General features: G+C 42.2%; 1 protein-coding gene across 50 annotated transcripts in view; it reads right to left on the bottom strand.

The window, feature by feature from the left end:
* The window catches only part of SVIL (supervillin), a 285,309-nt gene that overhangs the window by 102,971 nt on the left and 160,829 nt on the right, over positions 1-21,509 (bottom strand). For all 50 annotated transcript variants that reach the window (XM_021064753.2, XM_084980005.1, XM_021064767.2 and 47 more), the window contains 4 exons: positions 19,934-19,991; positions 16,367-16,458; positions 3,864-3,921; positions 3,595-3,746 (listed from right to left, as the gene is read on the bottom strand). In XM_021064753.2, the coding sequence (XP_020920412.1) occupies positions 3,595-3,746; positions 3,864-3,871 (160 nt within the window). In that variant the 5' untranslated portion in view covers positions 3,872-3,921; positions 16,367-16,458; positions 19,934-19,991. The remainder of the gene's footprint in view (positions 1-3,594; positions 3,747-3,863; positions 3,922-16,366; positions 16,459-19,933; positions 19,992-21,509) is intronic.

The raw sequence follows: 21,509 nt of genomic DNA, 5'->3' as shown, positions 1-21,509 counted from the left end.
GAGTTTAACCTGTCCTGGGTGAGGCCACAGGATGACTTCAAAGTCCTCCAGAAAAGACAACAGATATTCGAACGGCTGTAATTTGACAAGCGATGGATTTGGGGTTCACAGGATCTGAGGCTGACCATAATAACAATAGCCCATGTCAATATTGACCAAGTGGCCAATGTGTTTTTTGGTTTGTTTTCTTTTTAGGGCCACACCTGCAGCACATGGAAGTTCCTGGGCAAGGGTCAAATTGGAGCAGCAGCTGCTGGCCTATGCCACAGCCACAGCCATATCAGATCTGAGCTGCCTCTGTGATCTATGCTTCAGGTTGTGGCAACGCTGGATCCTTAACCCACTGAGCAAGGCCAGGGATCAAACCTGCATCCTCATGGATACTAGTCAGATTCTTAAACAGCTGAGCCACAACAAGAACTCCCCTTGACTTTGTTTTTTTTAACAGAAGTGGCTTTTTCCAAGTATACTATGCATGCCCGATGTAGAAAATGTCTAGGATGAAGAGTTCCCGCCATGGCTCAGCAGTTAATGAACCTGGCTGGTATCCATGAGGACTCGGGTTCAATCCCTGGCTTTGCTCAGTGGGTTGAGGATCCGGCATTGCCCTGAGCTGTGGTGTGAGTCACAGAAGCAGCTCGAATCCTGTGTTGCTGTGGCTGTGGCATAGGCCAGCAGCTGTACCTCTGATTCGACCCCTAGCCTGGGAACCTCCACATACCATAGGTGTGGCCCTAAAAAGACAAAAAAAAAAAAAAAAAGTCTACAATGTAAACTTAGGAAGGTTAACCCCCAAATCACCAATAATCACTAATATACAATAATCAGTATAAATACACTGATAATTTGCTAAATTTTTATATATATTCCCTATGGTCATTTCTATAAGTGATTTTTTAATATAAAATAATTCATGTTTTATATAATAACGTTCTACATAAAACATTTTCCTACATCTGGAAATCTCATTTTGAAGACATCCCCTTTTTTTTAAGGCTTCATAGTATTCTATCCAATAGCTATTCCAGAATTCATTTAACCCTTCTCATATTTGGGGGCACTTAAGTTATTTGTAACTTTTATTCAGTCTGATTTTCTAATTATTATTACAATAGACAGCTGCATAAAAGTAGAAATGATTTATCAACAGGTATATCATATGAAGACAATTGCTAGCCTGTCAAATTAATTCCTATAAAGTCTGCATTGATTTACACTTGAATCTGCAATATACGCTCTCTCACAAACACTAAGTATTAATTTAAAAAATTTCCTTTAAGAATATGAAAAATAATGTATACGTATGTATAAATGAATCGCTTTGCTGTAGAGCAGAAATTAACATAACATTTTAAGTCACCTATACTTCAATAAAAAAGATAAAAAAGAAAGCATGTTTGTAATATATAAAACTATATATGAGAATATGAAATAATCACATAATAATCCATTATCTGTAGCTATTATACTTCCTATCTCTATTTTGGATTTATATAAATAGTTCTCTACTTTTCAAAATGTTTATCATGATGTAATGTTTCTCAAATGTTTGTTAAATGAAAAACTGCCTTTGATTATTAGAAAAAGAGGATGTATTATCAGTTTTCAATTATTTAGTAGCCCTTTGCATTACCTTTTTCTTGTCTGGAATATCTGGTCAAGCTTATCACTGTATATTCTTTTGATTCATAGTGTTATCTCTATTACTTGGTGTAAAATTTGAAAGGAATATGAGCTCCTTATCTTCTTCATGACTATTTCCCAATTTCTTTCATTTTTGGTGAAGTCTGTGTAAGGTTTTCTTTGAAGCACAGGTGTCACTTACTATGTAGTCAACCGACTTGGTCCTTGCTGATTTTGACAGTGGTTTCTGGGTTTTGGGAAGTCCCTTTCCATTAAACTGGAATTAAACATTCACCTTTGTTTTCATGTTTTTAATTATCCTCTTAAAACAAATCATGTGAGTAATCAGACCGTATTTTTGTGCTGAGTAGGAAGTAAGGAGGGGACCTAGTAGCCACCCCCTCCGCCTTGTATCCCATTTCTCTAATTCCAGTTTAGTAAATAATTCTTCCTTTCCTTACTAACATGTGATGTTTAAATGATCATAAAATACATGGATGAACATTTTATATACATGAGGGTTTATTTCTGGTCATACATTTTGGTACCGTGTGTGGGTTTTTTTTTTTTTTTTTTTTTTTTGTCTTTTTCTATGGCATATGGAAGTTCCCAGACTAGGGGTCCAATTGGAGCTGCAGCTGCCGGCCTATGCCACAGCCACAGCCACACCAGATTTGAACCGCATCTGCAACCTACACCACAGGTCATGGCAATGCCAGATCCTTAAACCACTGGGCAAGGCCAGGGATCGAACCTGAGTCCTCCTGGATACTAGTCGGGTTCTTTACCACTGAGCCACGACAGGAACTTCACTCTATCTATTCTTAATTCTTCACGTATGAAATTAAAACAAAAGACAAAAAGCAAAAAAACCCCTTAGTTCCCTAGTTTTCTCTGGCTACAGAAAACCAGAAACCATAGAGACACTGGAACTTACTGCATCATGAAATAAGACCAACAGTCCCCTCCGAGGAAGAAACTAGAAAACACTGGCTATAAAAAAATGACAGCACAGGAGTTCCCATTGTGGCTCAGCAGGTTAAGAACCAAACATAGTATCCATGAGGATGTGGGTTTGATCCCTGGCCTCATTCAGTGGGCTAAGGATCTGGCATTGCCACAAACTGCAGTGTAGGTAGCAGATGCGGCTGAGATCTGGTCTTGAGGTTGCTGTGGCTGTGGCACAGGCTGGCAGCTGCAGCTCTGATTCAAACCCTAGCCCGGGAACGTCAATATTGCACAGGCCACGAAAAGAAAAAAAAAAAAAAAAAGTGGCAGCACAGAGCCATAGAGCCAGGGGCAGGGGCTGGAGGAACAGCCCCACGTGGGTCATCCTCTCTCAAGGCCACGTGGAATATTTGATGCCCATACCAAGGTCTGAGTAATCAAGGAAAAGCTAAGTCACTTTTGACTTGACATGTTGTTTAACACGAAATAAATACACAATGCATTTAAAAACACACATGTTAAAATAACTTAAACAGGATGTTTGTTGCTTAATTGTGGACCAGAAGACCCCTAATCTGAGGACCAGCTTTGAACTTTGTGGTCCCTGTGGAAATCAGCTGAGCCCTGAGCTGGGCATCTGGGCATTCTGTGTACACCTGTTATCAGAGACATCTGTCTTATTCAAGCCCCTCCCAGACAAACCTGAGCATTGCCGACAGCGGGGACCAGAGGGTACGAAAAGAGAGATACGGTCTCTGCCCCTGAAGAGTCCCAGGCTAAGGGGAGAAACGACTAGTCACTGATCATCCTACAGTGTGGTGACGTCTTCCTGCTGTGACACTGCTGGACCACACCTGGGAATCATGGCAGAGCCGACACAGGTATTGGTCGGTGCTGGTTTTAACAAATGTATATATTTAGTAAACACTACATCTACACCATTCACTTTTGGAGAACATCTCATTTTCTAGGAGTGCTAGATATAAAATAGGCTGGTGATGGGCCACAGGGCTACGTGCTCACCGATGTGCGGGCTGGCAGGGTCTGTGGCCCGCATGTATCTGGGCGTGTCCTCCTCCAGGAGCCGATGCGTCACTAAGCCCGCACAGCTCTGCAGGAGAATGGGCTGGGTGTCGGTTTCGATGCCTTCCAAGCGCCTGGCGATTCTTTCTTTCCTGTGCAAAAGGCACCAACAAAGGTCTGGTGAGCAACGCACATCAGTTCTCAGGGAAGCCTGAGCCCTGCTGAGCCAAGCTCTGCTACTTCCTAATTCGGTTCAGGGAACATCTTACCTTTTCATTTCTGAAAGTTTTTCCTTCTTTGGTTCGAAGATTTTTCTTAATTCTGCAACTAAAATAAGACAGAAAAGAATAAAAAGATAGTCCACTACTGAGTTGTCATGCATTTTTTTTTTCGTTTCTTTTTTATGGTGGCACCCATGGCATAAGGAAGTTCCCGGGCCACAGCTGTGCCCTATGCCACAACTGTTGCAATGCCAGATCCTTTAATCCACTGTGACGGGCTGTGGATCCAACCCACACCTCTGCAGCAACCTGGGCCACTGCAGTTGATTTCTTAACCCACTGTGCCACAATAGGAACTCCCAGGCATTCATTTTTCTCATTCACTTATTCATTCCTGCAACATATATTTATTGAACTCACATTTCCGCCTCTGGCTCCCATGTAACAGTGGTATATGCAAAATGACACAGTTCATGCAAATTATCTTACACTAAAGGAGGCAGACAAGTAAGTGTGTACACACACACAACACATACACACACACACGTACATCACAGGTTGGTCTGAGAAATAAAATCACGAGAATAAAGGACAGGGAAATAGGAATGAATTCTCTCTCACCCAGGAGAGTCAGAGGAGGCCTAGCTAGTAAGATCTCTCTAGCAAGCAGAAATCTCACTATCTGTTGTTAAGGTTTTTTGTTTTTTATTTTTTCAGTTATTCGGTTTTTTTTTTTCCTTTTTTTTTGTCTTCTTAGGGCTGCATCCAAGGCATATGGAAGGTCCCAGGCTAGGGGCTGAATCCAAGCTGCATTTGCAACCTATACCACAACTCACAGCAATGCTGGATCCTTAACCCACTGAGCAGGGCCAGGGATCGAACCTGTATCCTCATGGATACTAGTTGGGTTCATTACCACTGAGCCATAACGGGAACTCCTTTTGCTCTGCCATGCTCCTGGCGTACAAAAGTTCCCCAGCCAGGGAACCCAAACCACAGCAGTAGCCAGAGCCACAGCAGGAACCAGAGCTACAGCAGTGACAACTCTAGATCCTTAACCTGCTGAGCCACCAGGGAACTCCCATTCTTAGTCTGATTAGGTTTAACAAAGCATGTTTAAGCTTTCCATCATGCAAAACTTCAAATATTTGCAAAAGCAGAAACTAAAGTACTATGAACCTCCACAGAGCCATCAGCAGCACAGACCCCAGCTCACAACACTCCCGTTCCACCCATCACTGAGCCTGTAAAGACCTGTGACTACCTGACTGTGTTTCTAACAGGACAGTTTGAAGCATATCTTGATTGACTACCATTTAGATTAACACTGTTCCTATGTGCCTCCCTCTCCCCCCTTATAATTTCAGTAGGTGATGAAAAAGCTCATTACCCTGACTTTCCTGAAAACATCAGATGACCAGAAAAACGTGTCTCCTTTGTTTTACAGTTGATTTACAATGTTGCGTTAGTTTCTTGGTGTACAGCAAAGGGATTCAGATATACACACATAATAGGTGGCATCTGGCGAATCCCAAACTCCCAATCCATCCCTGCCCCCCTCTCCCTCCCCCTTGGCCACAACCTACATGTCCATCCACAGTCAACAGATGAATGGTTAAAGATGTGAGAGATATGTGTCTATAAACAGACAAATATTTCACCATGGGAAGGGTCTCATGTGATTCTGACTACAAGCATATTACTGAGATGCCCAACAACCGGTACTTTGGAGAAACGGGCCAAATTTAGTAGATAATAAAGGTCTCTCTTCTTGCCTCCTCCTCATCACATGCATTCATAAGGACGCATCTGACCAGCTCCTCCTGAAGACTGGGAATGGGTTGGGGAGAAGCCTGGACAGCCCCAGGGCCTAGGACGTATTTGCAAGGCTGAATCAAAGAAGAAACTCAAAGGATGGGGTGGGAATGCATAGAATTTAATTTTCAACTGCTGCAATTTTTACAGTATTTTTGTCTTTTTTTTTTTTTTTTTTTTTTTTTTTTGCTTTTTAGGGTTGTACCCATGGCATATGGAGGTTCCCAGGCTAGGGGTGAATCGGAGCTACAGTTGCCAGCCTACACCACAGCCCCAGCAACGCCAGATCTGAGCCTTGTCTGTGACCTACACCACAGCTCACGGCAACACCAGATCCTTAACCCACTGAGCGAGGCCTGGGATCGAACCCGCAACCTCATGGTTCCTAGTCAGATTCGTTTCCACTGTGCCATGATGGGAACTCCTATTGCTGTCTTTTTAAGGCCGCACCTGTAGCATATAGAAGTTGCCAGGCTAGGGTTCGAATTGGAACTGTAGCTACCAGCCTACACCCACAGCAACTCAGGATCCAAGTCACATCTGCGACCTATAACCACAGCTCATGGCAATGCCAGATCCCCAACCCAATGAGCAAGGCCAGGGGTTGAACTCCCATCCTAATGGATGACAGTCAGATCTGTTTCTGCTGTGCCACAATGGGAATGCCTTGTTTTTCACAGTGGTCATTTTAAGCAATGAAGTTAAACCACCTGTGCCCACAAGAACACACGGCTTTTATATCACCCTTTGAGGCATTCAGCCATGTTTTCATTTATTAATTTATTTGTAAATCGCCCTTTGAAGCGTTTAACCATGTTTTTATTAATTTATTTTTAAATGACAGCCACCTTGATAGTTTAGTTGAATTGACTTTTTAAAGTCATATATATATATATATATATAAAATGGAATATTAGCCATAAAAAAGAATGAAATAATGCCATCTGCAGCAACATGGATGGACCTAGAGATTCTCATACTCAGTGAAGTAAGTTAAATAGTGAAAAACAAACATCATATGATATCACTTATATGTAGAATCTAAAAAAAAAGAATACAAATGAACTTACTTGCAGAACAGAAACATTCTCACAGACTTTGACAACAAACTTATGGTTATACCGAAGGGTTCAGGTGCAGGGGGGCAGGATGGAGGGGGGTTTGGGACTGGCATATGCACACTGAGGTATACGGAATGACTGGCCAATGGGGACCTGCTATAGAGCTCAGAGAACTCTACCCAGTATTCTGTGATAACTTAGAAAAGAATCTGAAAAAAATGGATGCATGTACATATATAACTGAATCACTTTGTTGTACAGCAGAAATTATCATAACATTATAAATCAACTCTACTTCAATACGATTTTAATTTAAAAAAAATGAGAGTTGGCTTTAGAAGTTTCCTGTGTGGCCTTCCCAGGCCACAGCAGCTTGAGGCAGAGTGTCCTCCTTTGCCTTCTTAAGCACATTCCTGTGCAGGTGACAATGGTGCATCCTGCCTTCCAAGGAAGCCTGGCTTTATAACAGCTTCCCAGTGAACAAATGAGGTGTCTGAGAGTCTGGGGATGAAATGTCCACGGTTGGTAGGACACATTTTGACAATATTTTCCAGGATGCATCTCAATGAATGATTTAAACCCCACAGGGGAGAATGGAGCTGCATTTTTCATAAAACTGCCCCAGAAGCTGTTGAAACCCAAGTCCAAGGGCGCTGAAAGGTTTGTCTTAAACTCACGCCCCAAACCCCTGAGAAATGGTGTCTATGAATAGGAGTCCGAGTGTAATAACGACACATTGTTTTTTCTCCTCCCAAAGGATTTCAACTAAATATAATACGGTCTAGTCTGGATGTGTCCCCCTACCCCCAGGTTCATATGCCAAAATCCTAACCCCCAAAGTGACTGCATTAGGAGGTGTGGTCTGAGGGAGCCCTGCCCTCATGAATGGGACCAGTGATCTTACAAAGAGGCCCACAGAGCTCCCAAGTCTGGCCACCGATGCAGGATACCTTGAGAAGCTGGCCATTTGCAACCAGCCAGAGTCTTCCCCAGGACCCGACCACGCTGGCACCCTGACCTTGGAAGTCCAGGCTTCAGAACGGGGAGCAATACATTTCTGCTGTTTTATAAACCATCTGAATGGACCCGACAGAGCAAGTATAAAAAATATGCATGTCTTATACAAAGAGTGGTTTCTAACATCCACTGACAAAAATTAAGTATACTTTTTGGGGCCCTAAGTTGCAGCTGAAAATCCTTTCTATTTTGTGAACTTCTCAATTTAAAAAATTTTAAATTTAACCATTTAAAAAATTTTAATTTAAAACATGTTCTATAGAAATTATGCAACTAAAGACATTTTTTAAAAATCCAGCAGTTCAGTGAAAACACAAAGCCACATACTCCCCCCCAACATCCTTCATTTTCCATAACTGGGAAGGAAAGGACAACTAATTGGGAGAATATGTGACCATCCCGCTCACAACAAAACTTTCCCTTCTTTTCTCTGCCTTTATCACCTGGCTTCAAGATTCTGGAAGGACTCAGCTAACAGAGAAGAGGGCAGGCTGCTGGCCAGAACGTAGTTCATCATGGAAACAGAACCCCAAGCACCTGTGGCAGTAAGAGGGAAGAGACGGACGGGGCATGTGAGCCAATGGTCCTGCCATCGCTTTCTGGGCAAAACGGGCTGGACAACCCCCAGCCAACCCTGTCTGGTGGCCACTCACTACTGGGTATATGATGTCTTAGAAAGGATAGCCTTAAAAAAAAAAAAAAAAAGATAGACTTGAAGGACCCACGGGTATATGCCATCAAGGTCACGGACTCAGGGCTGGCTCTGGAACAGATCACAGATCACCGAGGGAACACTAATGGCCTTTCAAGTGGGACATTTCTTGGTTGTGAACCCTCTACACTAGGATGTTGTGTATCCCCAGCTCCCCTATGAAAAGCCAAATCGAGCCCAGGTGCTGTGATGCCAAAACACTCCCTTCTGTTTCAAAACGGCCTTAAGGACGGTACCGTCCTGGACTGAGAACCACAGGTCCCAGTCCAGAGAAGCACAAAGATATCAGATAGGCAGCCTGTTCCCTAGACACCAATCCACAGCCCAGGTTATGGCAACAATAGACACCACTAATCCAGCACTGCCTTCTTTTCTATCCTCTTTAAAAAAAAAAAAATCGTTATAGGTGATTTACAATGTTCTGTCCATTTCTGCCATACAGCAAAGTGACATATACACACACATTCATTTTCTCATATTATCGTCTATCATGTTTTATCACAATTGAATGGATACAGTTTCCAGTGGTTATACAGTAGGACCTCATTTCTTATCGATTCTAAATGTAATGGTTTGCATCTACTTACCCCAAACTCCCTGTCTGTCCCACTTCCTCCCGCTTAGCCTTGGCAACCACAAGTCTGTTCTGTGTCTGTGAGTCTGTTTCTGTTGTGCAGAGAGGTTCCCATCCATGCCATATTTCAGATTCCACATATAAAGGATATCACATGGTATTTGTCTTTCTTTGTTAGACTTCACTTGGTATGAGAATCTCTAGTTGCAGCCATGTTGCTGCAAATGGCCTTTTGTTCTTTTTGATGGCTGAGTAGTATTCCACTGTATATACGTAGCACATCTTCTTAATCTACTGATGGATTAAGAAGCTGTGGTCACCCGCCTTCTTTTTCTTTTTCTTTTTTTTTTTTTTTTTTTTTTTTTGTCTTTTTGCCATTTCTTGGGCCGCTCCCGTGGCATATGGAGGTTCCCAGGCTAGGGGTCTAATTGGAGCTGTAGCTGCCAGCCTACACCAGAGCCATAGCAACGCGGGATCCGAGCCACGTCTGCAACCTACACCACAGCTCATGGCAATGCTGGATCCTTAACCCACTGAGCAAGGCCAGGGATTGAACCTGCTACCTCATGGTTCCTAGTCAGATTCGTTAACCACTGCGCCACGACGGGAACTCCACACCTGCCTTCTTTTTAACTGAGCCTAGATTCAAACTCAAAACTGTTTCAAAGCTTTTCAATTTATAGTCCTCTCTCGTCATTTATTGAAGAACTAAATGAGGTCTTAAACTATATTCTAAGGGAATCTGTGAGTTTATTAATTCTTAATGGAAATCTACAGTGAGTCTTTTAAGAAAATAAACAACCCCTACAGCAAATAAAATCTTTTTATTGTGGTAATGAAGTCAACTAGTATCCTTGGGAGGCAAGTTCAATCTCTGGCCTCGCTCAGTGGGTTAAGGATCTGGCATTGCCATGGCTGTGGTGTAGGTTGGCAGCTATAGCTCTGATTCAATCCCTAGCCTTGGAACTTCCACATGCTGTGGGTGTGGCCCTAAAAAGACACACAAAAAAAAATTTTTTTTTTTTGGGCTGTGCCCGTGGCATTTTGGAAGTTCCTGGGCCAGGGACTGAACCCACACCACAGCAGCGACTTGAGCCACTATAGTGAAAATGCCAGATCCTTAACCACTAGGCCCCTGGGGAACTTCTAAAATGTTTACACAATTTCAGATTCAGAGAAAAATGAAAAGGCATCTTTCATATGTTTACATTTGTAACTATATTCAATTAATTTTTATCCCCTTTTTCTCTCTCCTTATGTATAGTGATGTGCACACACATGCATACAAGTACATATATTTATATATTCATTTTTCTGAATCATTTAAGAGTACTTTGCAGCTTGATACCCCCTTTATCTCTAAATTCTCCAATGTATATTTCCTAAAAACAAGGAATAAGACTTCTTTTTTTTCTTTTAATGCCCACACCTGCAGCATATAGAAGTTCCCAGGCTAGGGGTTGAATTGAAGCTGCAGCTGAGGCCTATGTCACAGCCAGAGAAACAAGGGATCCGAGCTGCATCTGCAACCTACGCCACAGCTTGTGGCAATGCCAGATCCTTAACCCACTGAGCGAGGCCAGGGATCGAACCCTCAATTTCATGGTTCCTAGTCTGATTCATTTCCGTTGTGCCAAGACAGGAACTCCCAACTCCAAGAATTTTTAAAATTAGATTCAAAAGCCAGAAGTCAACTGATAGCATTCTGTACTATATATAAAGAACAAACAAATAGTTCAGAAAAATAGTAATTTTAGTCATCATAAATCCAGACAGAAATAAGCACAGCCGATCGATCTTTCTTCTGTTGTAATAAATCTTCTATTTTGCTTTTAAGTACATCAAGACTTTTATAGAAACTCCCTGTGGTGCAGTGGGTTAACGATCTGGTGTTCTCACTGCAGTAGACTGGGTCACTGCCATGGTGTGGGTTTGATCCCTCGCCTGAGAACTTCTACATTCCACAGAACTCAGATGCCTGAGATTTGAATCTGCTGCCCTTGTATGAGCAACATGGATTCTTTGAGTCTATCTCTTCAGTTATTTCTGATGGGAATTAGTTGGTCATTTTCCAAGTACGCCATTTAAAGGGCTTTCACATCAGGACTATATGACTTTATAAAATTATTTAACCGCCTCATGTGCTTTGTAATAATATATAATCCAATGCTTCAAGATAATTTGGCCTGTAGAGTGCTTTTCTTTTTTTTTTTTGCCTTTTCTAGGGCCGCTCCCAAGGCATATGGAGGTTCCCAGGCTAGGGTCGAATTGGAGCTGTAGCCGCTGGCCTACATCACAGCCTCAGCCACATTAGATCCGAGCCACGTCTGCGACCTACACCACAGCTCACGGCAATGTCAGATCCTTAACCCACTGAGAAAGGCCAGGGATCAAACCCGCAACCTCATGGTTCCTGATCAGGTTCATTAACCACTGAGCCACGACAGGAACTCCCATAGTTTCTTCAATTAGCTCTGAGAACAGGCTTTCTGGTAAAGTTATTGTTGAGTTCAATCCCCAAACCTCAGTTCAATGGAATCTTCCAAGAAAATATAAGAGGCATTTGAGACCACAGGCCAGATCTAGAATATTCTGAATATGGGTTTTTCTTCCCACGGGAATGAAGCCTTTAACTTTTACACTTGGATGGCAGCCACGAATATAAAGACCAGCAGCTTATAAAATAAGGTATTACAGACCTAGAGGAATGAGGGGAGAGGTGACAGCGAAGAGAAGTGCTTCTTTTTGGGATAATGAAAATGTTGTAAAATCGACCCTGGTGATGAGAGCACCAGCGTGTGAATCTATCAAAAGCCACCGAACTGTGCACTTGAAATGGAAGCATTGTACCCTCTAGGAAGTGAATAAAGCTGTTTTTAAAAAAAAAAAAAAAAAAAAGAGTAGAATTATGGGGAGTTTCTGTAATGGCTCAGTGGGTTAAGAACCCAACTAGTATCCATGAGGACGCAGGTTGGATCCCTGGCCTTGCTCCGTGGGTTAAGGATCTGGCACTGCCGTGAACTGTGGTGTAGGTGGCAGATGCAACTCAGATCCCGTGTTGCTGTGGCTGTGGTGGAGGCCAGCAGCTGCAGCTCTGATTCAATCCCTAGCCTGGGAACTTCGACATGCTGTAGGTGCGGCCCTAAAAAGAGGGGGAAAAAGAAGAGTATATTTGGTCCATTTCATAATTCCTAAATGGAAAATTCTATTTCAATATGATAATCTGTACCCAGGTAAAGGTTTTTTTGTTGTTGTTGCTTATTTTTTGTCTTTTTGGGGCTGCACCCAGGGCATATGGAGGTTCTCAGGCTAGGGGTCAAATCAGAGCTGAAGCCGCCAGCCTATACCACAGCCACAGCAACAGTGGATCCTTAACCCACGGAGTAAGACCAGGGATTGAACCTGGGTCCTCATGAATGCTAGTCAGTTTTGCTAACCGCTGAACCACGATGGGAACTCCTCCCCAGGTAAAGGTTTTTAATCCCTTGATTTCTTGTTTGTGAGGCACAGTTAAAAGAAGCTTCTTACTGAGAAATCAATGATCATTTTATTTTCTGTGTTTTATTTCTGGCTGTGCCTATGGCAGGTGGAAGTTCCTGGGCCAGGGATTGAACGTGTGCCCACAGCTGTAACTCAAGCCACAGCACTGACAATGTCTGATCTTTAACCCACTGAGCTACTAGGGAACTCCCTCAGTATCACAGAAGCAAAAATCCCTCACTAAATGAATGGGAAGAAACTTCTGTAATCTTATAAACCAACATGAAACTCTCTGCCATTAAAACAGTCACAGTCAATTCCTTCCCCTGCCCTTTTTAAGGCTGCATCTACAGCATATGGAAGTTCCTGGGCTAGAAGTCTAACTGGAACTGCACCTGGGGGCTACACCACAGCTATGGCAACACTGGATCTGAGCCACATCTTTGACCTATGGCAAAGCTGTGGCAACACCGGATCCGTAACCCACTAAGAGAGGCTAGTTATTGAACCTGCATCCTCAAGGACACTATGTCGGGTTCTTAATCCACTGTGCCACAATGGGAACATTAATTCCTATTTTTTTTCCCAATACCTATTTTTTGCATGGTATTGCCAAGAACTAAGAGAATAATGAACATATCTGTTAAGATGGAAAGATGGAAAGCTCGCTGGTACCACATGGGTTCTTCCAAACACACTGGCCCAAATTCATAAAGAGTAATAAAGACTGTGAAATAAGACAATGGGGAATTTAGATGAAATTCAGGGGAGGAGGGATTCTGATATTTTATAAAAGCATGTTTTAAAGACCTTGTTAATTTAGAAACATAAATCAGGTTAACACATAAAATTAATCATCTTTCATTTGTGAAAATTACATTTATGACCCATTAACAATAAAGCTGGTTAATAAGCTATGTGTTTTAAAATTTTGTTATATGTAGAATTCCAAGTCACTGAACCTTAAAAAATCTACCATCTCCTGCTGTTCTTCATTTTTCTGATCTTAATCTTGCCTCTGCTATTTTTCATCAAGAGAAGTTGCATAGAGAGAGGAAGAGGGAAAATGTTAGCTTTACAGAACTCACCCTAATCAATCAAATCTAAAGCTATTGCTAAAATCAACATCTTCATTCTTATTCTTTGCTTTGATCATCTTCACAGATGAGTTTAAACTGAGCTTGTCTTTTGCAAAGAGTCTTAAATATTGGAGGGACCTTTGTATTTCACACCGGGTCCTCACACCCATCCAGGTGGGAGCCCTCCACAGCACCTGCCCTCCCCTGACTACGTGGCCTACAACCTTAACAATTACCAAGGAGAGATACTGAGATTGCAGTGTAGTGCTGTTCACATTTTTTTTTGGCCTTGCACATGGCATGTGGAAGTTCCCCGGCCAGGGATCAAACTATCCATGAACTACCATGAACTATCAGAATTTTCTTTCTCATATGAATTCTTACCTGCCTCCTTGTAGTTCTATACATTCTTATTTTTGGCCCCTGGAGCAACATAGAATAAGCCTACATTTCAGTTGACAGTCTTGTAAGTACTTAAAACTTGGAAACTGTTCCTGTTTTTCTCTATCAAGCCAAATCCCTGGGGTCCTTTAAGCAAACATCCTCATTACATTGTGTCCTGGTACAAGATCCATTCAGTTCCTCAGGATGCATGGCAATTTGTCAGTGGGCCTTTTAAGCTGGATTTCGTTTTTATTAAAAAAATAACTTTTCGTGTCTAATTTCTTCTAGACTTGATCTGATGTATTGTTGTTGTGTTTTTCTTGGTCTGGTTTTGATTTTTCAGAGTAGTAAAAAAAAATCTGACCTTCCACCAAAGCTGTTTCTTTTTTAGAAAAATTATTTTTAATTGAAGTTTAGTTGATTCACAATGTTCAAGTGTACACTAAAGTGATTCAGAATATATATATATATTCCTTTTCAGGTTCTTTTCCATGAGTTACTACAAGATACTAAATATAGTTCCCTATGCTATACAGTGGGGGTCCTTGTTATCTATTTACTTATTTATTTATCTTTTTTTTTAGGGCCACACCCATGGCATATGGAGGTTCCCAAGCTAGGGGTTGAATTGGAGCTGTAGCTGCTGGCCTATGCCACATACACAGCAATGCCAGATCTGAGCCGGGTCTGCAACCTATACCACAGCTTATGGCAATGTTGGATCCTTAACCCACTGAGCAAGGCCAGGAATCGAACTCGAATCCTCATGGATACTTGTCGGATTCATTTCCACTGAGCCATGACAGGAAATCCAGTTATTTATGTTATAGATGGTAGAGTGTATCTGTTAATCCCAGACTCCTAATTTATCCTTCTCCCTCTTTCTCATTTGAAAAACATAAATTTGTTTCTTATGCTTCTATTTCTGTTGTAAATAAGTTCATTTGTATCATTTTTTTAAGATTCTGCATATGATATTTTTTTTCTCTGAGTTTCTTCACTTAATGTGATAATCTCTAGTTCCATCCATGTTGCTGCAAATGGCATTCTTTCCTTCTTTCTTTTCTTTTTTTGGATGTCCTGGGGCTAGGGATCAAACCCACACGGCTACAGTGACAACGCTGGATCCTCAATCTGCTGAGCCACAAAGGAACTCCTTTACCACATTCTTTTTTATGGCTGAGTAATATTCCATTTGTGTGTGTGTGTGTGTGTGTGTGTGTGTGTGTGTGTGTGCGCACACACACACTATATTTTATCTATTCATCTGGTGATGGACATTTAGGTTGCTTCCATGTCTTAGCTATTGTGAATAATGCTGCTATGAACATGGGGGTGCATCCATCTTTTGGAATTAGAGTTTTCATCTTTTTTAGATATATGCCCAGGAGTGGGAAGGCTGGAAAAGCTATTTCTTTAGAAGTAAGAGTTACACGGCTCATTTGGGATGAAGCCAATCCGCGAGTGGGCACTCCCTGTGTTAGGGCTATAGTTGGTAGAAACAAAGACCAAGTAATGGTCCCATCATTTCATGGGCAAAACTCGGGGTAGTTCGCTGGTAGTTGATGCAAACATTTGCCTGCATGTGAACCTTAGCCGCAAAAGTACAAATTCATCCAACACATGTGTGCCTATACTTGGGTAAGAAGAGAGACGTTTAAGATGCCGTCTGCACTGCTCACCCAGTTTGTAGCCCAGCTGGGAGCTGAGAGATACCAAGTGTAAATGCCCTTCACAGCACTGGAAAGCAATCGGGGTCTGGGGGCAGTGGGAGGTGTGAATGGAGAACAAACAGGTGTGTGAGCGGAACTCGCCACCCCGGGAGAAGGTGAAAGGAGGGAGGGAGGGAAGTGAGGCTGATTCTAGAATTAGCTCATTTCTTCTCCGTTCAGAGAACATCTCTCATCCTCCCCACCTGCCTCCAGTGAAAACCTGAGGATGCCTAAACTGAAAGGGAAGGACCTCGTGGAAAGGTGAGGTCTAAAAATGCCCCAAGATGGGGGTTCCCATCGTGGCACAGTGGAAAGGAATCCGACTAGGAACCATGAGGTTTCCGGTTCGATCTCTGGCCTCGCTCAGTGGACTAAGGATCCTGCATTGCCGTGAGCTGTGATGTAGGTTGCAGACGCAGCTCAGATCCCCAGTTGCTGTGGCTGCGGTGTAGGCAGGCAGCTACAGCTCCAATTTGACCTCTAGTCTGGGAACCTCCATATGCCTTGGGGGCAGCCCTGAAAAGCAAAAAAAATAAATAAATAAATAAATAAATAAATTTTAAAAATGCAACAAGAGAGCTACCTTCATTGAGGTTGATGCCTGGAAGAAGCAGAAAGGTGGACACAGGAGAAGTGAGCTGGAGGTAAGTGAGAGAATTCAGAAAACAACACTTTCATGCCCCAGATGATGGCCAACCATCTAGAGAGAAGTCTTACCTTTAGGAAGGGCACTTAAAAGCTGAGGGTCGATTCCTCTATTGTGGTTGGCAAGCTGTTCTTTGTCTTCAAGCAAGAACTCTTTCTGAAAGCTAAAAATGATTCCATTAGGAAAATGTTTAAAGTCAACTTAAACCCAGGTAGATGAGCTGAAGTCAAACCATAGAACATAAAAATTATGCTAATTATACATAGTTACATGTGCATATGGATTACAAGTAAAACGTTTTATTTGGGGGATTTAAGTGGTAGCTTTTATCATTTATTTAGGGTTATGCTAAAATGATTTTTTGGTGCAACTAAATAATTTCATTAAGATAGGCAGGTGGTAAAAACCACTGCACCGGGAGTTGCATGCCTTGGTTCAGACCAACAACCTCTTAGAAGAGCCACGAAGAGCTGTGCAAGCTTGGATTAATCACTTAACCTCTCTGTGCTATAGTTTCCTCCTCAGATAAGCAGCAGCTCATCTAGGTGATCTATGTGACTTCCTCCAGTGTTGAAATTAAAGTAACAGGAGTTCCTGTCATGGCTCATCAGTTAATGAATCTGACTAGCATCCATGAGGACTCAGGTTCGATCCCTGGCCTTGCTCAGTGGGTTAAGGATCTGATGTTGCCATGAGCTATGTTGTAGGCTGGCAGCTGCAGCTCCCATTCAACCCCTAGCCTGGGAACTTCCATATGCTACAGGTGAGGCCCTAAAAAAGAACCCCCCCGAAAAAAAATTTTTTTTGGCTGTGCCTGCAAAATTCAGAAGTTTCCAAGCCAGGGATCAAACCCAAGCCATATCAGCGACCCAAGCTGCAGCAGTGACAACATCAGCTCCTTAATCCACTCAGCCAGCAGGGAACCCCACAAGTGTATTATTTTAGATTTACTGACTTTTTGGGAGTTCCTATCATGGCTCAGTGGTTAATGAATCCGACTAGGAACCGTGAGGTTGCAGGTTCAATCCCTGGCCTTGCTCAGTGGGTTACAGATTCGGCGTTGCTGTGAGCTGTGGTGTAGGTTGCAGACGAGGCTGGGATCTCGCGTTGCTATGGCTGTGGCATAGGCTGGCATCTATAGCTCCGATTAGACCCCTGCCCTGGGAACCTCCATATGCCGCAGGAGCAGCCCAAGCAATAGCAAAAAGACAAAAATAAATAAATTAATTAATTGATTGACTGACTTTTCTGAGCCAGAGCTCTAGCAAAAGGAGTGATCCTCTATTTCAGCATGAAACCATCTCTCCGTGGATAACTAAAGTACGTGCTATAGTCGTCATTGTTTTTTGAATTATACTTTTAGATGTTTCTAACATTAGAAAACCCCTTGAATATGTTTTATCTTCATCTCCTTTGAAACAGAGCTCATGCGTCTTGACTTATTTTTTCAAACTTCTCCCTCTTTCCTTCTGCTTCAATAATATGAGGAAGGATTGCCCTTTGCTTTCATGATCATTTTTTAAAAATGTGTCCCATTAACCTACTTAGTAGCATCAAGGGGAACTTTTCTTAAAGTGAGAGCAGACTATTCAACTTTATTACCTTCTGTGTTTTATAAAATGTGGGTTATACCATTACAGGGACTATTCAGGATCCACACAAGGACAGGCTCCTCTCAAACACAGCTATAGCTGCTGGTCTACACCACGGCCAAAGTAATACCAGATCCGAGCTGCATCTGAGACCTACACCACAGCTCAGGGCAACGCTGGATCCTTAACCCACTGAGCGAGGCCAGGGATCAAACCCACATCCTCATGGATACAAGTCAGGCTTGTTACTCCTGAGCCACAGTGGGAACTCCAGTTCTTATGCTGAAATCCTAACTTCCCTATTCACCCCAGCTCGCTCTGATTTGACCCTTAGCCTGGGAACTTCCATATGCCAGATATGTGGCCCTAAAAAAGCCAAAATATAAAAAGAAGCCCAGAGAGCTCTCTAGTCCATTCTGCCAAGTGAGGACACAAAAAGCCAGCAGTGTGCAACCCAGAGGAGGGCCCACGGCCCACCATGGTGGTACCCAGATCTCAGATGTCAAGCTCCAGACATGAGAAATAAGTTTCTATTATTTATAAGTCACCCAGGCTACAGTAGTTGGAGCGAACTAAGACATAAGCAGTAGCTTCTATGAAAAAGATGGCAAAACTGAGAAACAGGAGTGATTTTGTCAAGCACTAGAAAAGTGAGATTTCGTGAGTCCAATAAAACAATCTCACTCATACCCCTGCGTCCTTATGGCTCATGTTAGGGGACCATTGAAACCACCCACATTGGCCAGCCACTGGCATGAGTTTTCTTACAACTGGAGCCTTGATAAGGAACGTGGTGCTGCCCTGAAGGCTAATTGGGAGAATCTGGGAGGAGCCATAGCAGGGAGGAGAGGCCCAACTTCCCAGGATCCTGGGCGCTGGAGTCCGTCTTGGCTGAGGGGTGCGCGCGCCACCAGGAGGGACGCTGAGTCAGATCAAGTACAGGCTGAGCAAGACTACTGGCCAGAGACAACCCAGACTAACCCCATTCCCATAAAATCAGAGGCTTCGAGTCACATGGCAAAGCAGTTCTCCTGGATTCCCTCACTCTGCCGCTCTCTGGCCGGGCACCCCTTTCCCAATAAAGTCTTTTGCTTTGTCAGCACATGCGTCTCTTCGGACCATTCATTTCGGAGTGTTAGACCAAGGGCCCACGCTTGGGCCCTGGAAGGGGTCCCCCTTCCTGCAACACCGATAATGAGATGTGGATGAAATTCACCAAGGCTAGAATTCACAAGATGAGTTCTGCCATTTTCAAGTATACGTTGAAATAAAGTATATAGTATGCGTTAATATACATATGGTATATATGTATAAAGTATACGTAATAAAGTATATGTTGAAATCCACACCGAATTTTGTGTCTCTGCTTGAAAAATCTCAAAACCTGTTAGGGATGGTGATCTCCTGGGACTCACCTGAACTAAAGCTATCTTGTTTGGCACAAATTTAATTTTTTTGCTATCTCATATCGATGATGGTGTACAAGGAGGTTGAGCACATCAGGTAAACCAAACTAGTAGCCAAATTAGTATCCTGCAGCCAATGGCACTGAAGTGCAGAAAGGTCAAGAGACCACGCACCAAGAGCTCACCTGGACAGGTAAGAGGGTAAATGAGTGGAAGGAGGGAAGTAAGGGAAAAAGAAAGGGTAGGAGAAGAGAGAAGGAGGAGGAAGAAGGCTCACTCCTTTCTTTAAAAATCCAAAGCTCCCTTACGGACCAGGGAGATTGTCAAAAGGACATCTCAGGCTTAGAGGTAGGTATGAGAACGGGAAGATAATAGCCCTCTGCAAGTGTGCAATTACAGAGAAACCAACAGCCCATTCTGCAAATAGTTCCCGTAAACAGTATTAAATACAAAAAGAATCTTTGCTGGCTGAGTGAATTGCTAAGTCAGCTTGTTTCACATGTTTGAATAAATCAAACTCCAGGGAGAAAATATTTTTTCAAACATTTAAAACTCATGAATTAGGAATTTAGGAGAATAATGTCAAACCCTACTATAAATCTTCCCAAACTTCAGATTCCTTGAACAAAGACTACTTTACCTTGGAACTTTTCTTTGACGTGGGAATCCAATGACGCTGAAGTTGTTCTTGTTCAAATCTAAGGAGAAAGAAAGGACGCCAGATTGAAATAGTGACACACTAAGTTAAAACCCCAAAACCCAGTGGGAAAAACCATTTTCGAACTCCCTTTGAGAACATGTAATTTAAAAAAAGGAAACCATGAACCAGAAATAGGAATACAAGAAGGACGCCTTTGAGAATCAAATTTCACAACATACATTTTACACAGGTAAGTTGTTTCTGTTTTGGGTTTTGGCTAATAATAAATCCGTGAGTTAAAAAAAAAAATTCTAACAGAATTTAATGCTATTATCATTTAAATTCATTCTGGCTACAAGAATAACTCAAAGCAGTTAAGGGTTGAATAACATAGCTATCACAATCAGAAAAAAAAAAGAGAAAAAATATTAAAACAATTTTGATCAAGGTCACCAGGAAGGTTGAAAGTCATCACTGCCTGATATATTTGAGATGCTTTTAAAGAATCTATGGTGGGGGTGGAGGTGCGTGGGGAGGTGATGAAAGTGGAAGGACACTTCTGCTATGTTTTTATTGCCTTCGTTAAAATATAAATAATAACAACACATGAAATGAGCCACCTATTTATTTTTGAAGACAAGATGTATATTATGTCGAGACAGCTGGTAACTATGCCATACAGCAAAAACACACATCCGAGTGAACCGGCTAATCAAAACCAGGCACAGACAAATTTATAACCAGCTTTGGGTAAGTAATCTGTTTTACAGCTTTTGGCATAGCAACCATTTGTCCACCAAGAAAACCACAATTAGAGCCTGTACAGAAACTTCTTCCCCTATGGAAGTGCCTTTTATTGTTTAATGTTCAGAGGCAGAAGCTTCAGGAAAAGGAGGTTCAAAATATACCAGATGCTGACATGACCCATCAAAATATATCCTGATTCCTGGAATCTGGAAATTCTGACCAACCAGAGAAATACAATAAAACAAAAGGTATAATGCCAATTCAACAGCTAGGCTTTCCTGCTAATGACACAAATACTTTGGTACAAATATCTTCTGGGCACCCAAATATCTTTGGTATTTAGCAAAAGAGAACTTGGTTGAGAAAGCTATCAAATATTGCAGAAGAAAATTCCAGAGTCTGAGGCCTCAATTGTTCAAATCATTTCCTAATCATGCATTTGTGCTAGAAAATATTTTAGATGCAAAGGCTGGATTTCAAATGTGACCTGAAAGATAGCTAAGCATTTCTTTTTCGTTCCATCAGTGAACTGAATCTGTGATGCCTGCTTCTCCCATTGTTACACTGAAAGCATATCTTTTTCTCTGGGCTCGAAAGGAAGCCACTAAAAAAGTTCCAAACTGTCTCACATGAAGATTTCATCAAAAGCCGAACACACACCTGGACTACTGGAAATAATTTAGTACCTATAGCATTTGATTTAGAAAAAAAAATATGTTAGCTAAAGTGCAGCCCATCCAGAAGAACTTAATCCAAAGTTTGGGCATTCCAGTTTCATCTGCAGTGTCTCCTCCACAAGGCTTTAGTGGTTTATCAACATCTTTAATTC

Source organism: Sus scrofa, chromosome 10 (genome assembly GCF_054392235.1).
Source record: "Sus scrofa isolate SSC_HxYL_T2T_F1_AM1 chromosome 10, Sscrofa_HxYL_maternal_Yorkshire_Landrace_v2.0, whole genome shotgun sequence".
Classification (NCBI taxonomy): Eukaryota; Metazoa; Chordata; class Mammalia; order Artiodactyla; family Suidae; genus Sus; species Sus scrofa.
Note: the sequence above shows the minus strand (reverse complement) of the source record. Positions and strands in the feature narration are given on the sequence as shown.